Source organism: Coregonus clupeaformis, chromosome 26 (assembly GCF_020615455.1).
Source record: "Coregonus clupeaformis isolate EN_2021a chromosome 26, ASM2061545v1, whole genome shotgun sequence".
Classification (NCBI taxonomy): domain Eukaryota; kingdom Metazoa; phylum Chordata; class Actinopteri; order Salmoniformes; family Salmonidae; genus Coregonus; species Coregonus clupeaformis.
This window is the reverse complement of record NC_059217.1, coordinates 29378460-29399728: the sequence shown is the minus strand read 5'-3', so window position 1 is coordinate 29399728 and position 21269 is coordinate 29378460. Positions and strand designations below refer to the sequence as shown.

At 44.3% G+C, this 21269-nt stretch overlaps 2 protein-coding genes across 4 annotated transcripts in view; both read left to right on the top strand.

The window, feature by feature from the left end:
* Positions 1 to 15365, top strand: part of LOC121540609 (DENN domain-containing protein 2A-like) — a 67649-nt gene extending 52284 nt beyond the window's left edge. For 2 of the 3 annotated variants that reach the window (XR_006657475.1, XR_005995519.2), the window contains 9 exons: positions 671 to 811; positions 1260 to 1408; positions 2957 to 3134; positions 3303 to 3344; positions 3498 to 3594; positions 3772 to 4041; positions 5909 to 5995; positions 6218 to 8267; positions 15286 to 15365. Coding sequence is in view for 1 of the 3 variants with exons in the window: in XM_041849612.2 (XP_041705546.1) it covers positions 671 to 811; positions 1260 to 1408; positions 2957 to 3134; positions 3303 to 3344; positions 3498 to 3594; positions 3772 to 4041; positions 5909 to 5995; positions 6218 to 6249 (996 nt within the window). In the remaining 2 variants the exon portion in view is untranslated. Of the gene's footprint in view, positions 1 to 670; positions 812 to 1259; positions 1409 to 2956; positions 3135 to 3302; positions 3345 to 3497; positions 3595 to 3771; positions 4042 to 5908; positions 5996 to 6217; positions 8813 to 15285 lie in introns of those variants that run through there. The other variant, XM_041849612.2, reaches the window with a different exon arrangement.
* A 171-nt stretch (positions 15366 to 15536) lies between these two features.
* LOC121540610 (transcriptional enhancer factor TEF-3-like) overlaps positions 15537 to 21269 on the top strand; it is a 46113-nt gene continuing 40380 nt past the window's right edge. The window contains exon 1 of the mRNA XM_041849613.1: positions 15537 to 15629. Coding sequence (XP_041705547.1) covers positions 15623 to 15629 — 7 coding nt within the window. The 5' untranslated portion in view covers positions 15537 to 15622. The remainder of the gene's footprint in view (positions 15630 to 21269) is intronic.

The window sequence follows — 21269 nt, the reverse complement described above, 5'->3', positions numbered from 1 at the left end:
TGTTTTTCTGCAAAGGGACCAGGACGACTGATCCGTGTAAAGGAAAGAATGAATGGGGCCATGTATCGTGAGATTTTGAGTGAAAACCTCCTTCCATCAGCAAGGGTATTGAAGATGAAACGTGGCTGGGTCTTTCAGCATGACAATGATCCCAAACACACCGCCCGGGCAACGAAGGAGTGGCTTCGTAAGAACCATTTCAAGGTCCTGGAGTGGCCTAGCCAGTCTCCAGATCTCAACCCCATAGAAAATCTTTGGAGGGAGTTGAAAGTCCGTGTTGCCCAGCGACAGCCCCAAAACATCACTGCTCTAGAGGAGATCTTTATGGAGGAATGAGCCAAAATACCAGCAACAGTGTGTGAAAACCTTGTGAAGACTTACAGAAAACGTTTGACCTGTGTCATTGCCAACAAAGGGTATATAACAAAGTATTGAGAAACTTTTGTTATTGACCAAATACTTATTTTCCACCATAATTTGCAAATAAATTCATTAAAAATCCTACAATGTGATTTTCTGGATTCTTTTTTTCTCATTTTGTCTGTCATAGTTCACGTGTACCTATGATGAAAATTACAGGCCTCTCATCTTTTTAAGTGGGAGAACTTGCACAATTGGTGGCTGACTAAATACTTTTTTTCCCCACTGTATGTTGTGTCTGACTCCACAGATCCTGGATGAGGTGGAGAAGAGGAGGGCCATCTCTCCAGCCCTGGTGCAGCCCTTCATGAGGGGCATCATGGAGGCTCCATTCCCCGCCCCGGGAAGAACCATCACTGTCAAGAACTTCCTGCCTGGCTCAGGCACTGAGGTGAGGGGGAATAGCTGTGCACAGCAGGGTTGGGGGGCTAGAGCACAGACCTCAACTGGCCATGTCACTTTACTGTATTCAAAACATAATTGACTTGAGGTCTTTTTTATCTAGTTAGTATGTCACTTTGGCTATGTATGTGTATTTGGTGCTTAACCCTGTGTGTGTTTACGAATACTGTCTAGATGTGTGTAGGGTGTTTAAATAGATCTCTCTCTCGTTCTCCATCCCTCTCTCTCTCTCTCCGTCCCTCTCTCTTTCCCTCGCTCTCTCTCCATCCATCCATCTCTCTCTCCCTCCCTTCCCCCTCTCTCGACCTCTCTCTGTCCCTCCCTCTGTCCCTCCCTCTCTCTCTCTCTCTTCATCCCTCTCTCCCTCCCTTTCCCTCTCTCCCTCTTTTCCTCTCTCTCTCTTTCTTTCTCTCTCTCTCCCTCTCCGTCTGTCCCAGGTGATAGAGTTGTGTCGTCCGTCTGACTCTCGTCTGGAGCATGTAGACTTTGAGTGTCTGTTTTCCTCTCTGTCGCTGCGTCTGCTCCTCAGAGTCTTCGCCTCTCTGCTGCTGGAGCGCAGGGTCATCTTCACCGCTGACAAACTCAGGTGGGACACTGTCCAAAAACAACCCCTTGCCCCTTCCCTCTCCCCCTAGACCCTTTCTCTAGTCCCAATATGAGGAGGAGCTATTACCATATACAGTAGCTTACACCTATCCAGTTCATTCAAATCTTCAAAAACTGAAAAGTCTGGGGGCTATTGGGATGGGGATAGGAACAAGGGGCTAGGGGTTTATGACTGGGCTATGGATCAGTCAACCTTAGTTCTTCTCTAGCTACTCCTCTACTGACTTGGGACCTGTGAGGTGGGATCAGGTGAGAGGCAGAGGACAGTGAAAAGGATATGACAGAGACACACAAGACAGACAGACAGACAGACGGACGGACGGACACACGAGACAGACAGTCAGACGGCTTCTGGACGAGAGAAAGAGAGACAGAGTGTGTTAAGGAAGGAATGCTGTTGTGTTATACAGTCGTCTAGGGAACAATAATTTCTCTCTGGAAATATGTCATGGAAGCCAGAGACAGGGTTAGTGTAGAAAGTTAAGCTGTAAGACTGGCGTGTGTGCAACCGATTTGACGTACTAGCATCCACTAATCACCTGCTATTGATGGGTGCCTTGAGATAAACCCTTGAGCTGCTTCGCTGGTCTTTCTTGACATGCTGAATACTGTGGTCTTTCTTGACATGCTGAATACTGTGGTCTTTCTTGACATGCTGAATACTGTGGTCTTTCTTGACATGCTGAATACTGTGGTCTTTCTTGACATGCTGAATACTGTGGTCTTTCTTGACATGCTGAATACTGTGGTCTTTCTTGACATGCTGTATACTGTGGTCTTTCTTGACATGCTGTATACTGTGGGCTTTCTTGGATATACAGTACATTACTCTGTGTAGAGTGTGCTACTTCATTGCTTTTTAAAAGCCCACTGGAAAAGCCTGTGAATCCACAATAGATTGTGTGTTGTTCCACTGTGACATTTTTCTACTGTTGCATTGAAACGAATGCAAACCTGGCCTCGCAATCACTGATTGTTTTTGAATGAATTAAATGAAAACAGACACACATATTGGAGGCATTAAGATAACAGTGTGGGGTTAGTTCATTTGCTCCCACAGTATATATTTCATAGTGTTAAATCACGCTCCCTTAAAAAGATTCCTTTACAATTCCTCAAACATTAAAGCCATTCTTTAAAAATGCAATGTTCAGTTTTATGTTCCAAAATAAGTATTGTGTAATCACAGTCGAATCCGCTAACACCATCTTGTGGTAGAAACGGGAACTACATTGGAGACATGCTGCGGTTATATGATTTGACTCGATTTTAGTAGTTGACACCCTGTTTTCTCTCTCTTTCCCTATATACATCTCTCTCTCTCTCTCTCTCTCTCTCTCTCTCTCTCTCTCTCTCTCTCTCTCTCTCAATTCAACAACTGCTTTATTTGCATGAATGGGTGGTTGCCACTGTTGCCAAAGCAATATATATGAAATATTACAAATGAGCAATGTGTTTGAGAAACAATAGTAATCTCTCTCCCTCACTCTCCTGCTCTCTCTCTTTCCTCTCTTTCCTCTCTCTGCAGTACTCTGTCTCAGTGCTGCCATGCGGTGGTGGCTCTACTCTACCCTTTCACCTGGCAGCACACCTACATCCCCGTGTTGCCACCTGCCATGCTGGACATAGTGTGTACCCCCACACCCTTCATTGTGGGTCTGCTATCCAGCTCCCTGCCCAGCCTCAAAGAGCTGCCCATAGAGGAGGTGAGACCAGGCCCCCGAGCCCAGCTGACTGTGTGTGTGTGTGCGTGCAAACCCCTGACCTCAACTCTTTCCATAAAACAATGGTCTCTGTGGCTCTACTCTGAGAAAGAGCTGAGGCTGCCAAACTGACAGGAAATGACATCACCCTGCCTTCTGCTCTCTCCTTAGGTCCTGGTGGTCGACCTCGGCAACAGCCGCTTCCTCAGACAGGTATACACTTCTAACAACAGTACCCATAGCAACAGACCAACAACATACTGTATATCTCTTACACAGTTGGCTACACCCATAGATGTAGCAACACCTCTGTGCTCATGGGACACAGTCATCATTTCCTCTCACACCTCTGTCTTTCCTCTCCAGCTGGAGGACGAGGACTCTATTCTGCCTCACAAGCTGCAGGCTGCTCTGGAACATGTTCTGGACAAGAGGAAGGAACTGGCCAGTGAGATGCCCACCGGTGAGTCAGTGCTACTTATTAACACCTCTCACAGAAGGGTCTTGTTGTGACCGATACAGCCTTGACAAAGGTCTATGTGACTACTGATATTTTTATTATGCAAGCATATGACCTCCATGTTGAAACGCCCTCTTTCTCTCTCTCCTCTCTCTCTCTCCCCCCACCTTCCCTCCCCAGACTCAAGCTCCCTCAGTACCGTGGTGTCGGAGGCCTTTGTACGTTTCTTCGTAGAAATGGTGGGCCACTACCCTCTCTTCATGGGCGGGGGGGATCGAGAGGATGAGTCTGGAGCCCCCTCCTCCCCCACCCCGTCCTACTTTCAGCGCGAGGCCTTTCGCAAGGCCGTCACCTCAAAGAGTCTGAAGAGGTTCCTGGAGGTCTTCATGGAGACCCAGATGTTCGCTGGGTTTGTCGCAGAGAGGGAACAGCGCAGGCAGGGTCTAAGAGGTACGGAGAGAGGGGGTACAGCCAGGCAGGGTCTAAGAGGTACGGAGAGAGGGGGTACAGCCAGGCAGGGTCTAAGAGGTACGGAGAGAGGGGGTACAGCCAGGCAGGGTCTAAGAGGTACGGAGAGAGGGGGTACAGTACCTGGTTATTGGCACCACCATAAGATAAGTCTGCTTTTGGAATCTGTAAGTCTGTCTGAAATGCATAATTATATGACAATTTTGCACAATTGTCTAACAGTTTTATGTACACTACCGGTCAAAAGTTTTAGAACAGCTACTCATTCAAGGAGTTGTCTTTATTTTTACTATTTTCTACATTGTAGAATAATAGTGAAGACATCAAAACTATGAACTAACACATATGGAATCATGTAGTAACCAAACAAGTGTTAAACAAATCAAAATATATTTTATATCAAGCCACCCTTTGCCTTGATGACCGCTTTGCACACTCTTGGCATTCTCTCAACCAGCTTCATGAGGTAGTCACCTGGAATGCATTTCAATTAACAGATGTGCCTTCTTAAAAGTTAATTTGTGGAATTTCTTTCCTTCTTAATGCATTTGAGCCAATCAGTTGTTTTGTGACAAGGTAGCCCGGGGGGTATACAGAAGATAGACCTATTTGGTAAAAGACCAAGTCCATATTATGGCAAGAACAGCTCAAATAAGCAAAGAGGAACAACAGTCCATCATTACTTTAAGACATGAAGGTCAGTCAATATGGAACATTTCAAGAATTTGAACGTTTCTTCAAGTGCAGTTGCAAAAAACATCAAGCGCTATGATGAAACTGGCTCTCATGAGGACCGCCACAGGAATGGAAGACCCAGAGTTACCTCTGCTGCAGAGGATAAGTTCATTAGAGTTACCAGCCTCAGAAATTGCAGCCCAAATAAATGCTTCACAGTGTTCAAGTAACAGACACATCTCAACATCAACTGTTCAGAAGGGACTGTGTGAATCAGGCCTTCATGGTCGAATTGCTGCAAAGAAACCACTACTAAATGACACCAATAAGAAGAAGAGACTTGCTTGGGCCAAGAAACACGAGCAATGGTCATTAGACCAGTGGAAATTTGTCCTTCAGTCTGGAGTCCAAATTTGAGATTTTTGGTTCCAACCACCATGTCTTTGTGAGACGCGGTGTGGGTGAACGGATGATCTCCGCATGTGTATTTCCCACCGTAAAGCATGGAGGAGGAGGTATTATGGTGTGTGCTTTGCTGGTGACACTGTCTGTGATTTATTTAGAATTCAAGGCACACTTAACCAGCATGGCTACCACAGCATTCTGCAGCGATACGCCATCCCATCTGGTTTGGGCTTAGTGGGACTATCATTTGTTTTTCAACAGGACAAAGGCCCAACACATCTCCAGGCTGTGTAAGGGCTATTTTACCAAGAAGGAGAGTGATGGAGTGCTTCATCAGATGACCTGGCCTCAACAATCCCCCGACCTCAACCAAATTGAGATGGTTTGGGATATGTCGGACCGCATAGTGAAGGAAAAGCAGCCAACAAGTGCTCAGCGTATGTGGGAACTCCTTCAAGACAGTTGGAAAAGCATTCCAGGTGAAGCTGGTTGAGAGAATGCCAAGCGTTTGCAAAGCTGTCATCAAGGCGAAGGGTGGCTATTTGAAGAATCTCAAATACAAAATGTATTTTGATTAGTGTAACACTTTTTTGGTTACTACATGATTCCATATGTGTTATTTCATAGTTTTGATGTCTTCACTATTATTCTACAATGTAGAAAATAGTAAAAATAAAGACAAACCCTTGAATGAGTAGCTGTTCTAAAACTTTTGACTGGTAGTGTATGTGTTCTCATCATTCTACTGTTGTTGTTGTTGTGTGACCAGGTCTGTTTGAGGTGCGGTCACAAGACTACCTGGACTCTCTCCCAGGGAGCGAGCAACGTGGGGTCAACAAGTTCCTCAAGGGTCTAGGTGAGGCCCAAATCCTCTCCCATACACCCTGTTCACTCTAGTACCTACATAGATCATATCCCAAGTCACTCTGCATAGTAGTTTCTGATTCAATTGTCATTGTAAATTGTGTTACATTAGTGAAACTATATTCCTCCTCAATGTATGAAAAGGTTGCCAGAACTTGTCTCTCACACCAATGTTATTTTGATCCGTGATTTTGTTGCCTGTTTTCATTTTCAGGGAATAAGATGAAATTCCTGTCCAAGAAATGATGCCTCGGGAAGGAACTCCATGAGAGAGAGCATGTTCAAGAGAGGTAGAGAACAAACCAAGGACCCAAACTCCCTGTGGATAGCATGGAGTAGGGGATTGTGTTTGTCCACAAGCTTATTGACACATACTGGTCAAGGACCGAACACTCCCGGCAATATTTGGACTGAACGTGAAGGACTTTGGAGGGGTATAGGAATCGGACCAAAAACATTAATATTGTCCTAGCCTGAAGACACAGACCCATCAAGGAACATCGTTCTCCATTGAGGTTACTGAGTGTCTTTCCGTTGCCTCTGTTGTTGAGAGCTTACTTTTGCAAAGCGGTCAGTCTTTATAGTGTACATTGATGTACTGTATAGCACAGCCCATTTCCCTTCCTAGGGTTGGTATATAAAGTGTCCTCCCTCTATGTCACTTAGGAATGACTGACTCCACCCTCGATCCCAAAAGGCACCAATGAGAACATAATTAAGGATGTTGCTGGGCGGCTTAAGAACAATTCCATGTTGTACAGTACATTCCACATATTTCTATACTCTTTTTAAAAAATAGTACAACTTCTTTGTTAACAGGAGGCTTATACGTTAATTTATACTGTATACTTTCTAGAATAACTTTATCTCTTCCTTTTTTTTCTCCTTCAAATGAAAGCAAAAAAATCTCCTGTAGTTTGTGATGTACTTTATGTAGTCTGATCAGACGATGGATTGTAGAGCACTCTAGGTTACTATTGAGGAAATGTACCACTGTGATAGGAGAGTGAACTATGGATTGGACTGGGTGTATGCCAAAAAGAGGAAAAGGAGAGGTGAATGATCAGAAAATAATTCCTGGTTGAAGGCAAACATGTATTGAGTGAGAGAAGTGTGAAATCAGATCTCATGAAAAGTGGCGTGTTTAAGATGGACTTGATGTTGTAGAAAAATATGTTCAGTATGTACGACCAATCAATATATGTCTATCTAAAACACCACTAGTTTCACCATAAACTTGATTTGAAAATGCAATGAAACTGTATTATTTTAAATTAAGAAATACAAGTTTATTCGATTGTGTTTGATCTTGCAGAGGATGTTATAGACAAACAGCTATCACAATGTTATAAACTGCTTATTCAAATATGTTATGTGTTTTATAGCTCACATAATTGTTTTCATTTTTAACAGACATGCAAAAGGTTCCATCTGACTTGATTTCAGATGGAACTGTACAATGCACAACTGAAACCTTACCTGTTAGCTACATTATCCACTGGAGGGCGCTCTATTACCTATTTAATTCAAACCTGACAGGCCCCAGTTGTTCATAGTCCACTCAACAGTCAGTGCTCACCTTATTATGCTTTCTGTAAAGATGAATTGCACAATCGATTTTCCTCGTTTGCTATAACTAAATGACTAATGATATCGAACGAAAAATCATTATTCTAAACGAACTATATCAACATATTTTGCCAACGGTCATTACAATTTTTAAAAAGTACACAGCCTATTTATAGGTAAATCACTAGTAATTTGTACTATTTATCCCATTTATTATTCGAATAGTGCCATATAAACAAAGAAAATAGCCAATAGGGGTATTTTTATCTTTATTTTAGGGTTACTTCACAACTTCAGATAATTATAAGAGGGCTGATAAGGTTTCGCAATAGCTTTGTCCCTTTGTGTGTTTGTGTCTCTCCTTACAGAGGCAATGATAACCCACACGTTTTTCTTGATGTGATTTCCTTTTTCCCTCACCGAGGCTTTCTTTTGCTTTTCGGAGCACTGGCCCTCCCCTCGAATCCCCCTCCCTCATTACGTGTTGACCGGTCGGTCCTGCCTCCCTCTTTCCCCTGGTCTTTTTCTCTGCCTTCCAGACTTCGTGTCATACCACAGCTAATTCCTGAAATTCCAGCCCTCCATAGCGCTTCAAAGGGGGCACAAATACTGATATTGCTTCACAGAAATCTGCCCCAAAAATTCCACTTCCCTGCCTGACCCACCGGTGTTGTCTGTTGCTTGACTTTCAACAGGTAAGTTTACAAAATATTCTATCTGTCTATTTGTTTTGTAAGTGAACATACATCAGTGTTCGTTTAAAAGCAATAAGTTGTGGGTGACCAAACTTGCTGTATCAGCGTTAGACTGGTCAGTTGTATTCTATGTACAGTTGTCTGCCTGTTACGTTGTTTGTAAAACGCTCTCATTCACTGTATGAGGTAAACATTCTTTACATTTCTGACATTTTTTTGTTGTCGAATTCCCACATTTTTATCACTGCACTACTTCCTGCGTTTCGGCCGGAACTTTTTAAAGGAAACTAATAACGTCAGAGGCACGCAGTTAAACATTAGCGCTCGTCTGGGTGAGGCTACTAATATGTTTACAAAATAGCTATTTCAATTGCATCATTTTAGAGAATGTCACTTGTCAGAATGTCAGAGAATGTTTCCAAAATAATAGCCACATGTATGTGAATTGTTTTTTGGAGTTTTTTGTGCCATAAAATAAAATAAAATACCAGCCTATTAATAATAACTCTATTACTATGAATTACTACTACTAATAATAACTACAGTTATTACTAGTCATATATACATGAGATATATTATCTTCAATAAATATATTTAGAGATGAAAACAATTGAACGTGCTTTATTATAATTATGGTTATTATGATTAGGCTATTAGTATTGGTATTCGTTTTATTATTCGTTTTTTTATTTGATATAGGCCTATGACGTTAGTTCCCATGATCATACATGTTAATATAATGTGTGAAAAGTCCACATACCGTATATTTACAGAATCCCTGTTACATAAACAAAATGTGGTTTACTGTGTATTGTATCTGTGTCCAAGCAAAATGGGCTGCAGGTAGCTTAGTGTTTAAGAGCGTTGTGTCAGTAAACGAAAGGTTGCTGGTTCTAATCCCCGAGCTGACTTGGTGAGAAATCTGTCAATGTGCCCATGAGCAATGCAATCAACCCTAATTGCTCCTGTAATCCAGAGAGTCTGCTAAAATGTAATGTAAATGTATTTACTGTATATCAGGCTAACGTTTTTATATAGTCTTAGAATGTCCACATTTTCAAGCATAATTGTATTTTTGCTTGGTTCATGATACTTGGTATGTTGTTTTTGAGTCACCAATCCAACCACTGCTACCTGGCGTGTGTGTGTGTGTGTGTGTGTGTGTGTGTGGGCAGTGATAGACGATTGGTACACACACACACACACACACACACACACACACACACACATACACACAGTGTTTGGTTTTGTAGTGGAGTGAGTGGATAAACTGTGTAGACTTAGAGTGGTGTGTGTGTGATAGTCCGTCCTCTCGCAGGGCAAGGGACAGAGTAAGTTTTCCACAGGAGCAACAGGTGGAATGGGACAGGGGCATGGACAGGTAGGGGGCGTGGACAGGTAGGGGGCGTGGAGAGGTAGGGGGCGTGGAGAGGTAGGGGGCATGGACAGGTAGGGGGTGTGGAGAGGTAGGGGGCGTGGAGAGGTAGGGGGCATGGACAGGTAGGGGGCGTGGAGAGGTAGGGGGCGTGGAGAGGTAGGGGGCATGGACAGGTAGGGGGCGTGGAGAGGTAGGGGGCATGGAGAGGTAGGGGGCATGGAGAGGTAGGGGGCAAGGAGAGGTAGGGGGCATGGAGAGGTAGGGGGCAAGGAGAGGTAGGGGGCATGGAGAGGTAGGGGGCAAGGAGAGGTAGGGGGCAAGGAGAGGTAGGGGGCATGGAGAGGTAGGGGGCGTGGAGAGGTAGGGGGCGTGGAGAGGTAGGGGGCGTGGAGAGGTAGGGGGCGTGGAGAGGTAGGGGGCGTGGAGAGGTAGGGGGCAAGGAGAGGTAGGGGGCGTGGAGAGGTAGGGGGCGTGGAGAGGTAGGGGGCAAGGAGAGGTAGGGGGCATGGAGAGGTAGGGGGCAAGCACACACCCTGTAGGGCACTCTCTTAAAACTACTGTATGACAGCCAAGGAATGTTGATTTTCTCTACCCTTCCTCACTACCTTACATACAGTAGCCTACTAATGATGAAGTTAGGAGTGGAAGGTATTGCTAACTTGCTTTGTGTGTCTTGTGTCTGTGTGTCTGTCTCTGTGTCTGCGACTGCAACATTGTAATCAATTTATCACAACTCACTGTGTGTGTGTGTGTGTGTGTGTGTGTGTGTGTGTGTGTGTGTGTGTTTGTTTGTCTGTGTGTGTCTGTGTCTGTCTGCCCTGAGACTGGCCCTGTGCTGAGGAGACTGTTCAGTGTGCTCATCCCACATAGTGAGCATTCCTCCTTCACTCGCACCAGAGAGCAGAATAATGTCTTAGATATGAGTCCTACAGGACAAAGAAAACCCCTGGCCTCCAAGCCCCACCAACTCTAACAACAATCCTTCTCTCTAGTCTGTACATACAGTATGTCCAACAGGTCATTTGGGCTGTAGCAGTGTACCTTCATATTAGCCAGAAGTGAACATCTCTCTTTAGGGATTATCTTGGACTGATCTCATGCAGGCCAGTCTCCCTCTTGACCTTTGACCCTGTACCCTATGTGATTATTATGAGGTATGACTGGAATATCATGTAGGATTTTCATTATGGGTTAGGTGTGGGGTTAGTGGAGGTACATGGAGGGTTGAGGGTGTTACATATAATAAGGGTGGGCAATGTCTTTGATTCTGATAGACGTGTGTGTGTGTGTGTGTGTGTGTGTGTGTGTGTGTGTGTGTGTGTGTATGGACTCAGAGAGCAAAGTTGATCTGCTCCTTACAGGGCAACTCAGTGGGACGCCGTGTCAGAGACCAAGTGCTCTCAGCAGAAAACATGCCAAACAAATACGTTCCTTTCTCTCCCGATGCTTTTCCACTCCCCACCTAGCCTGATGCCTGATCATAGAAGTCCATGGCTGTGTCCCAAATGGTGCACTATTCCCTATGTACTTCACACATTTTTACCTGTGGCCCATAGGGCTGTGGTCAAAAGTAGTGCACTGTATAGGGAATTGGGTGCCATTTGGGATGCAGCCCATGGCGTTATATGAGAGTATGTTTCCGAGCTTTACATTCCGGTCCCGATTAGAGGAGATTGTGTCCAGCGGAGCCCCTCCCCCTCTCTGCTGCCCCCATACACCCCTCTCTGGCGTGGGCCTCAGTTGGTGCCCACTGAAACCCATAGTCCTTCCCAACCTACAGCACACTGAGTGGGCAGTGGGCACCGGTGTCAGGGGGAAACTGATTAAGCTGTTACCTCTTATGGATGGGGAGGTGAGGGGGTGGGCAACACACAATAGTTTGAATAGGTGTGTGTGTGTGTGTTGGGGGGGGGGTTGTAGGCCTATGTGTATTTCTGTTTTCATAGTGAAAGTGTGTGTGTGCATCTGTATGTGTGTGTCTGTGTGCGAGTGCGTGTGTGTGTGTGTGTGTGTGAGGGGCCCCTGAGCGCAGCACCAGCTGGGGGATTATCCCGCTGAGCGGGCCCAGGGGAGAGGGGCCGAGGTAGGGGAGAGGGACGCTGTGGAAGGGGCTGTCTGGTTTAGGGGGCTTAGGTCAATTAACCCTGCTGGACACTTTGACTTAGGAACCTAACCAGCACTATAATGGTTTATGCCCCACATCTCTCTCTCTGCACTAAACTTGATCTTTCTTTATCAGTATTGGACTATTACATTGTAATTACAGGTTACTTTGTGAGCAAAGTTATGAAATGTACTCTCTTGAAGCACAGCAAAGATACAATGACCACAAAGACCATTTCACCATAGACCCCTTATTTAAAAAGTTCACCACCAGAGCAAAGAAAGGGGCTCTATCGTCTAAGTTTGCCCTCCTCAGTTGTTTTACTGAGTGTTATTATGACAAGGCCTTAGCAGGAGTTTGGCCGAGGCAGATATTCCATTACAACAAGTTTCATAACTATTCCATAAAGCCCACCCTAAACAAACTGATTGGAGTAAACACTGTCACACTCAATTCAGTATGGTGTGCATGACAGGGCTTTAGTTCAAGGCTTCTTTAGGGTCAGTCAATAGTAATGAGACATGGGCTCTATTCTACCAGAGGGGTATACAAAGCAGGATCAATGAGTTAGCCAGCTAACTTGCCTAAATATTCGGACATACGTTTACATTTTTTAGAAAGATACGTTTGAAATGGGAATGATCCAGTTGACTCAACAATGAAAAACACATATTTAAGTTTAGCTTTCTTAATTAATTAACCATAACATTTGCAGTTATTGCTGGTTGCTTATCAAAGTTAGCTGGCTAACTCATTGATCCTGCTTTGTAGTATACCCCTCTGTAGTGTTATCCCCACCATTCAGGTTTTTGAATTAGGTTATTATAGTGTCCATGTAGCCTGTACATTCCTGGGTTCTTTTGTCAACTCACTAAACTGTAGTTCAGTATGGAGAGTCCAGAGAACGAGAGGGGGGACCGAGAGAAAATTGAGCGAGAGAGAGAGAGCGCAAGAGAGAGAGAGAAAAACAGAGAGAGAGAGAGAGAGACAATAGGGAGGGAGTGTGAGAGTCATTACCTGTTGTTTGTGTATGGATGTTGATCTGTGTGTGTGGTCAGTTTGCCCCATGTCCTCTGAATAGATACATTGTCTCATGTGTTTGTTTGGTGTGTGTTTGTGTATTTTAGTTATCTCAGTCATGTGTGTGTGTTCGTGTTTGTGTGTGTACATGTGTGCGTGCGTACGTGCGTGCATGTGTGTGGTTAACTGGCCAGCTCATTTACGGGAAGCCCATTGGTATGTCAAGGGGGCTCAGAGGAAGAGAGGGTGACTGGCTGGATGGAGATCGTTACTCACTCAGGGTTTTTATGCACAGAAAAATGCCTATGCATTTTTTTGGACCGCCTATGTCCAAACAGTAAATCGGAATGGAAAAACGTTTTCAGTGTAAACTTAAACTACTAAAATCAGATATAAAGTATGTAGAAAAGATCATGGACCTATATCTTTTTTTTATAAGATAATCTTTGAGAACTAACAATCACCAAAATAAAAGCTAAACAGTCAGGGGGATTAGAAAATTCCCCAAATGATGCATTCAGGAGTATTTTTGTCATGGCATGGTGCCCCATTGATTTTGTAATAATGTTTAAGTCACTCAGATAGCATAAGCCATGGCAAGATGTGTAGAATTGCAGGAACAAATTATGCTATTTACACTTTGTAGTCAATTTTGACACGAGAATAAATGTTTCTGACACATATCAATGCCACATAGACCATTTTCAAAATGAGAAGCCACTTTTTAAAACAGCAAATGTTATCTCGGCTACATGGCTAAATGTGTAGCATTGCAGGAAATTAGCTTTAAAACAGCTAAATATTGTCACTGCGATGTGAAGTGAAACACTGTGACTCATCAGGATAACCCCTTCCCTCCTGTCCCTCCCCTTTTCCCCCACAGTTCACCGCACACCGCCAGGCAGCCTAGACACAACCAGGCAGCCTAGACACCACCAGGCAGCCCAGACACAACCAGGCAGCCCAGACACAACCAGGCAGCCCAGACACAACCAGGCAGCCCAGACACAACCAGGCAGCCCAGACACAACCAGGCAGCCCAGACACCACCAGGCAGCCTAGACACCACCAGGCAGCCCAGACACAACCAGGCAGCCCAGACACAACCAGGCAGCCCAGACACAACCAGGCAGCCCAGACACCACCAGGCAGCCTAGACACAACCAAGCAGCCTAGATACAACCAGGCAGCCTAGACACCACCAGCCAGCCGAGACACAACCAGGTAGCCTAGACACCACCAGGCAAATCACGCTTCATACTGACTAACCATGTCAATAGCCTTAAATGGCAAGATTGCCCAGATTGCCTCTGGAGGAACACAAACAATGATTGAGACTCATTTGTTTCTTGTGATGAGTCAATTGTAGAACCAGGAGTTTTTCCCTGACCCATGTCCTGACCAGTTCTCTACATCTAGCCTGATCATTTCCTTGAGTGTTTTGAGTAATTGCCTAAATAGATAGAAATGATTGAGCCTTAAAATAACCCTGATATGATATGATCTCCTTCTTGATGTGTCTGACAAAGTGTCTCTGTCTATCCCAGTCCTGGGTTCAAATAATATTTGAAATCTTTCACATACTTTGAGCGTTTGCTTCAGCTTGCCTATAGACTGCCAGATGGGCGGAGTTGACAGTTTTGGTACTATTCTATTGGTTCATTAAACCAGGCAAGCTCAATCGAGCACAGATAAAGTATTTGAAATTGTCCATGGCGGTGTGTTGGAGATCCCAGTTTAATGTGTTTCCCAGTCTGTTGACTTAGTTACTCCTCAAGCCCTTTCTCCAGACCTCTCCTTGGCCCTCTCCCTCAGCCCTTTCTCCAGCCCTCTCCTTGGCCCTCTCCCTCAGCCCTTTCTCCGGCCCACTCCTTGGCCCTCTCCCTCAGCCCTTTCTCCGGCCCTCTCCTTGGCCCTCTCCCTCAGCCCTTTCTCCGGCCCTCTCCTTGGCCCTCTCCCTCAGCCCTTTCTCCGGCCCTCTCCTCATCCCTCGGCCTCTAGGTGCCATGCTGTTTGTTTTCATGGCTCCATAATCTAATTTCTGATCCGATGTGCTTTATCCAAGTATGATTAGCAACTCCCCACTGATCTAAGATCTCGTAGCATTCGCATGCATGCCGCTCTTCATATGACCGCACTCAGCTGACGTAGCAATCGCTTTCCTATATATATCGTGGTTTTTGTTTCATCTTAATTTTACCAGGAAGTTTATTGATGTTTGAACCTCTTGTTTGAGGGAGATCTGGCAAGTTTTTAGCATGGGAATAGTTATCATACATAGTCACAGACAGTTCATAACTATGGATACCAAGACAATTCAAAGTACCAAATACTTAGCAGCATAATCAATATTTGAAAGCAATCCTTGTTATCCTTAAAAGCATATCATATTGTCATTCACCATTTATGATGGATATTGCCTTCCTATGCTCTTGTTTTTGGCCTAACATTCTTCTAGCCAGCACTCCTTGACTCAACCTCACCTGACCTAAATATTATGTATTTTGCTTTCTCAGGATCACCCTCCCCTGTCTTATCCTGTCCTTGGCCCCTGGAAGACACCATCTACACCCCACCCCAACCCCCTTCCCCCTCCTGGGTCTACCCCCTCCTGCTCCCTCCACCCCCAGCCCTGTCCTGTGGTCCCCCCCTGCCCCCACCACGTCTGCGGAGTGGGTGCCGGCCCCCTCCCCTGGGGGCACCAGTGAGGAGCTGAACGAGCCTCTGGACAAGCCTCTTGAGAACGATGCGGAGGGCGTGTGGAGCCCCGACATTGAACAGAGCTTCCATGAGGCCCTGTCCATCTACCCGCCCTGCGGACGCAGGAAGATTATCCTCTCCGACGAGGGAAAGATGTATGGTACGCCCCACCCTTTTCCCATCTATTCCCTGGTTTTATATGTGATGACTGACTATATGCTGTCCCCTCCAACGTTCATGTACATACACTCTCATGGACCCATGTCCCTCAAAATTCAAGATATGCCGGTATGCCAGTCGTATCTGCACTGACCACCTTCCCTCACAAATAAGGCCTACATACGTATACACACATTTACTTCACACACAGTTCCACAGACGGTTCCACACACACACATAGTTCTTACGAGTTGTGAGTGATAAATGGCAGTATTCCAGAGTACATACATAGTTCCACACACCCTCTCACTACCACCACTATCCTCCCCTCCGTCCACGTGGCTGAGTAGCGTGTGATGGCACCATGGATGTCACACTCTCCTCTCCATGCTGCTACTCACATTCTGATTGATACTTCATATAATCCGCTAACCTTCCCTCTCTCATTTCTGTACTCTACTAGTATTCATTTACATTTTTGTAATTTGGCAGACGCTTTTATCCAGAGCGACTTACAGGAGCAATTAGGGTTAAGTGCCTTGATTCGAACCAGCGACCTTTCGGTTACTGGCCCAACACTCTTAACCGCTAGGCTACCTCCCGCACTATTCGATTACATAACTATGGCGAGGGCAAGTTGCCATATCTCATTATCAGTCATACATTTATCATTTATGTCAGACATACATTACCTCATTGCTCGTTGGCCTTCATACCTATGTTACGTCATTGGCTTGTAAGTGTGCAGTCCAACAAACATTTTGGAATAAAGGTGAAGAAGAAAAGCTATATGCCATGATGAGGGAAAATATTTAGATAAGCAATGTGTTTCGGACGTACAGTGGCTTGCGAAAGTATTCACCCCACTTGGCATTTTTCCTATTTTGTTGCCTTACAACCTGGAATTAAAATGGATTTTGGGGGGGGTTGTATCATTTGATTTACACAACATGCCTACCGCTTTGAAGATGCAAAATATGTTTTATTGTGAAACAAGAAATAGGACAAAAAAACAGGAAACTTGAGCGTGCATAACTATTCACCCCCCCCAAAATCAATACTTTGTAGAGAAACCTTTTGCAGCAATTACAGCTGCAAGTCTCTTGGGGTATGTCTCTATAAGCTTGGCACATCTAGACACTGGGATTTTTGCCCATTCTTCATGGCAAAACTGCTCCAGCTCCTTCAAGTTGGATGGGTTCCGCTGGTGTACAGCAATCTTTAAGTCATACCACAGATTCTCAATTGGATTGAGGTCTGGGCTTTGACTAGGCCATTCCAAGACATTTAAATGTTTCCCCTTAAACCACTCAAGTGTTTCTTTAGCAGTATGCTTAGGGTCATTGTCCTGCTGGAAGGTGAACCTCTATCCCAGTCTCAAATCTCTGGAAGACTGAAACAGGTTTCCCTCAAGAATGTCCCTGTATTTAGTACCATCCATCATTCCTTCAATTCTGACCAGTTTCCCAGTCCCTGCCAATGAAAAACATCCCCACAGCATGATGCTGCCACCACCTTGCTTCACTGTGGAGATGGTGTTCTCGGGGTGATGAGAGGTGTTGGGTTTGCGCCAGACATAGCGTTTTCCTTGATGGCCGAAAAGCTCAATTTTAGTCTCATCTGACCAGAGTACCTTCTTCCATATGTTTTGGGAGTCTCCCACATGCCTTTTGGCGAACACCAAACATGTTTGCTTATTTTTTTCTTCAAGCAATGGCTTTTTTCTGGCCACTCTTCCGTAAAGCCCAGCTCTGTGGAGTGTACGGCTTAAAGTGGTCCTATGGACATATACTCCAATCTCCGCTGTGGAGCTTTGCAGCTCCCTCAGGGTTATCTTTGGTCTCTTTGTTGCCTCTCTGATTAATGCCCTCCTTGCCTGGTGCGTGAGTTTTGGTGGGCGGCCCTCTCTTGGCAGGTTTGTTGTGGTGCCATATTCTTTCAATTTTTTAAATAATGGATTTAATGGTGCTCCGTGGGATGTTCAAAGTTTCTGATATTTTTTTATAACCCAACCCTGATCTGTACTTCTCCACAACTTTGTCCCTGACCTGTTTGGAGAGCTCCTTGGTCTTCATGGTGCTGCTTGCTTGGTGGTGCCCCTTGCTTAGTGGTGTTGCAGACTCTGGGGCCTTTCAGAACAGGTGTATATATACTGAGATCATGTGACAGATCATGTGACACTTAGATTACACACAGGTGGACTTTATTTAACTAATTATGTGACTTCTGAAGGTAATTGGTTGCACCATATCTTATTTAGGGGCTTCATAGCAAAGGGGGTGAATACATATGCACACACCACTTTTCCGTTATTACTTTTTTATACTTTTTTGAAATAAGTTATTTTTTCCATTTCACTTCACCAATTTGGAATATTTTGTGTATGTCCATTACATGAAATCCAAATAAAAATACATTTAAATTACAGGTTGTAATGCAACAAAATAGTAAAAAACGCCAAGGGGGATGAATACTTTTGCAAAGCACTGTACACAATGTAGAAGGATTGTTTTGTCTACCATAGAATGCTATTAGTACTATAGAGTGCTTATAGATCCTTCAGAAAGTCATACAGAGACCGGGAAAAAGAAAGGTGGAGGAGAGGAATATGTTTCATGATTAACAACTCATGGTGTGATTGTGGTAACGTACAGGAAGTCCTTTTGTTCTCCCGATCTGGAATACCTCACCATCAAATGCTGACCGCATTACCTCCCGAGCGAATTGTCTTCGGTCATCATCACTGCCGTGTACTCTATATTCCCCCCAAGCCGACACCGCTACGGCTCTCAAGGAACCACACTGGACTTTGTGCAAATTGGAAACCGCATATTCTTCGGCCGCATTTATTTGAACTGGTGACTGTAGCCCTTTCCTGCAGTCAAATTACCAAATCGCCCTCTAGTGGCCTCATGGGTAGAATGTTTTATTTTATTTATTAATAAACATTTTTTTTTTTTAACAGCTGAAAATCAGGTGTTTCTATGTCATACGGTGTTTCTATGTCATATATTTGTCTTCTGTGATATATATAAAGTGTAATATTGGGATGCAAACTCAAAATTGAATACATTTCAGCTATATATATCTGACATGGTACAGGTGTCTTCTTCTTTTTAAGCCCATAACCATGTGTGTGAGGTGTATACTTTTGTTTTAAAGTAGATTTGTTTAAGACTACCAATAAAAACTCTGTGACCCTGATTTAGCCCACTGCAGTAAAATAAAGGAAATCTAAGGAAAACGCTACCGAAATTCTATCAACACATCTCCTGTGCTACTCACGCATTGAACTCTCTGGATCATTGCTACTCTCCCTTCTTGGGTGGCTACAAGGCACTCCCCAGCACTCCCTTCGGCAAATCAGATCATGCCTCCTTTCTGTGCTGCTCCCCACCTATGGGCAGAAACTTAAGCACCTGTGGTAAGGACTGTTCAACGTTGGTCTGACCAATTGGAATCTATGCTTAAAGATTGTTTTGATCACGCGGACTGGGAAATGTTCCGGGTCGCCTCTGAGAATAGTATCGCCATATACACTGACTCAGTGACTGGGTTCATCATGAAGTGCATAGAGCAGGGGTGTCAAACTCATTTTAGCTCAGGGGCCACATGGAGGAAAATCTATTCCCAAGTGGGCCGGACCGGAAAGATCATGGTATATATAACTTAAAAACAACAACTTCAGATTGTTTTCTTTGTTTTAATACGATCAACATACAACATAAAGCTGGAGCCTGAGGACAGTGTGTCCAAAATAGTACAAGCACAACATCACTATTAATCATAAAACACGTCAATTTTATTTGAAAATTCTAAAGAAAAAGAACACACAAACACACAATGCCTCAGTGATTAACAGAACTGTTTCACAGATCACAGAACTATATCAGGGTGTCATTTCTCAGGCAGAAATGTAGATAAAAATAATGAAATCCTGTTCCCCAAACAAGTGCAAGAACCACAGAGTCAAGAATAGGTTAAATATACAAATAAAATAAAATCTATTAAAAACAATAGCACATAAAAACATATAAACATAAAGCTGGAGCCTGAGGACAGTGTCCAAAAGCACAACATCACTATTAATCATAAAACACCTCAAGTTATTTGAAAGTTCTGAGGACAAAGAACACACAAACACACAATGCCTCAGTGATTCACAGAAGTATATCACAGATCACAGAACTATATCAGGGTGTCATTTCTCAGGCAGAAATGTAGATAAAAATAATGAAATCCTGTTCCCCAAACAAGTGCAAGAACCACAGAGTCAAGAATAGGTTAAATATACAAATAAAATAAAATCAATTAAAAACAATAGCACATCAACATAAAAACATATAAACATAAATCTGAAAGCGTTGCTCAAACTCCCGTAACAGTCCCGTTATTTTATCTTTGAACCGCTTCATGTCTGCCACATGTTGGGTCGCGCACACATTTTTCAGACAGGGGAAGTGAGCTGCATCACCACCGGCAAGTTGCGTCTCCCACAATGACAGCTTCAACTTGAAAGAACGTATGCTGTCATAATACTGCGTGACAACTTTGTTGCGCCCTTGCAGCTGTTTGTTCAAGTTATTCAGGTGCTCTGTAACATCCACCATAAATGCAAGGTCCGGCATCCATTCTGCGGAATGAAATTCTAACACTGGTTTGCCCTTTTCTTCCATGAACTGTTCAATTTCTTCTCGTAAATCAAAGAAACGCCTCAGCACAGCACCTCGGCTTAACCATCTTACCTCAGTGTGGTATGGCAGGCCATAGATGTGGTCTTTCTCTCTGAGAAGGCTGTCAAACTGACGGTGATTCAGGCTTCTGGATCGGATGAAATTAACAGTTTGGATGACCACCTTCATGACGTTATCCATCTTTAATGACTTGCAACACAAAGCCTCCTGGTGCAAAATACAGTGAAAAGTCAAAAAATCACGTCCTCCATTTGCAGATTGCACTTTCTCTCTGAACTTTGTCACAACGCCTGCTTTTTTCCCGATCATTGAGGGCGCACTATCTGTAGCCAGGCTGACAGCGCGGGACCAGTCCACTCCGACCCTGTCCAGCGCGCCGACGAGTGCGGTAAAAATATCAGCTGCTGTCGTTGTATCTGTCATCGGCACCAACTCCACGAACACCTCGGTGACGGTCAATGTGTCATCAACTCCGCGGATGAAAAAATGGCCAGTTGTGCAACATCTGTAATGTCCGTGCTTTCATCAATTGCAACCGAAAACGCAATAAATTACTTTACTTTTTGCTTCAACTGGCTGTCCAAATCCACTGAAAGATCGGAAATCCTGTCTGCAACTGTGTTTCTTGTCAGGCTGATATTTGCAAAAGCCTGCCGCTTTTCAGGGCACACAATCTCCGCTGCCTTCATCATGCATGTTTTTACAAATTCACTGCACTAAATGGTTTTGAAGCCACTGCGATTTCATTAGCAATGAGGTAGCTAGCTTTCACTGCAGCGTCACTGATGTCTCGGCTGTGAGTAAACACAGACTGCTGTTTCTTCAGACCCGCCAACAGTTCATTCACCTTCTCTCATCTCCGCTGTCCTTGAAAGTTGTCATATTTGTCGGCATGAAGACTCACATAGTGGCGACGAAGGTTATATTCTTTCAGCACTGCAACATGC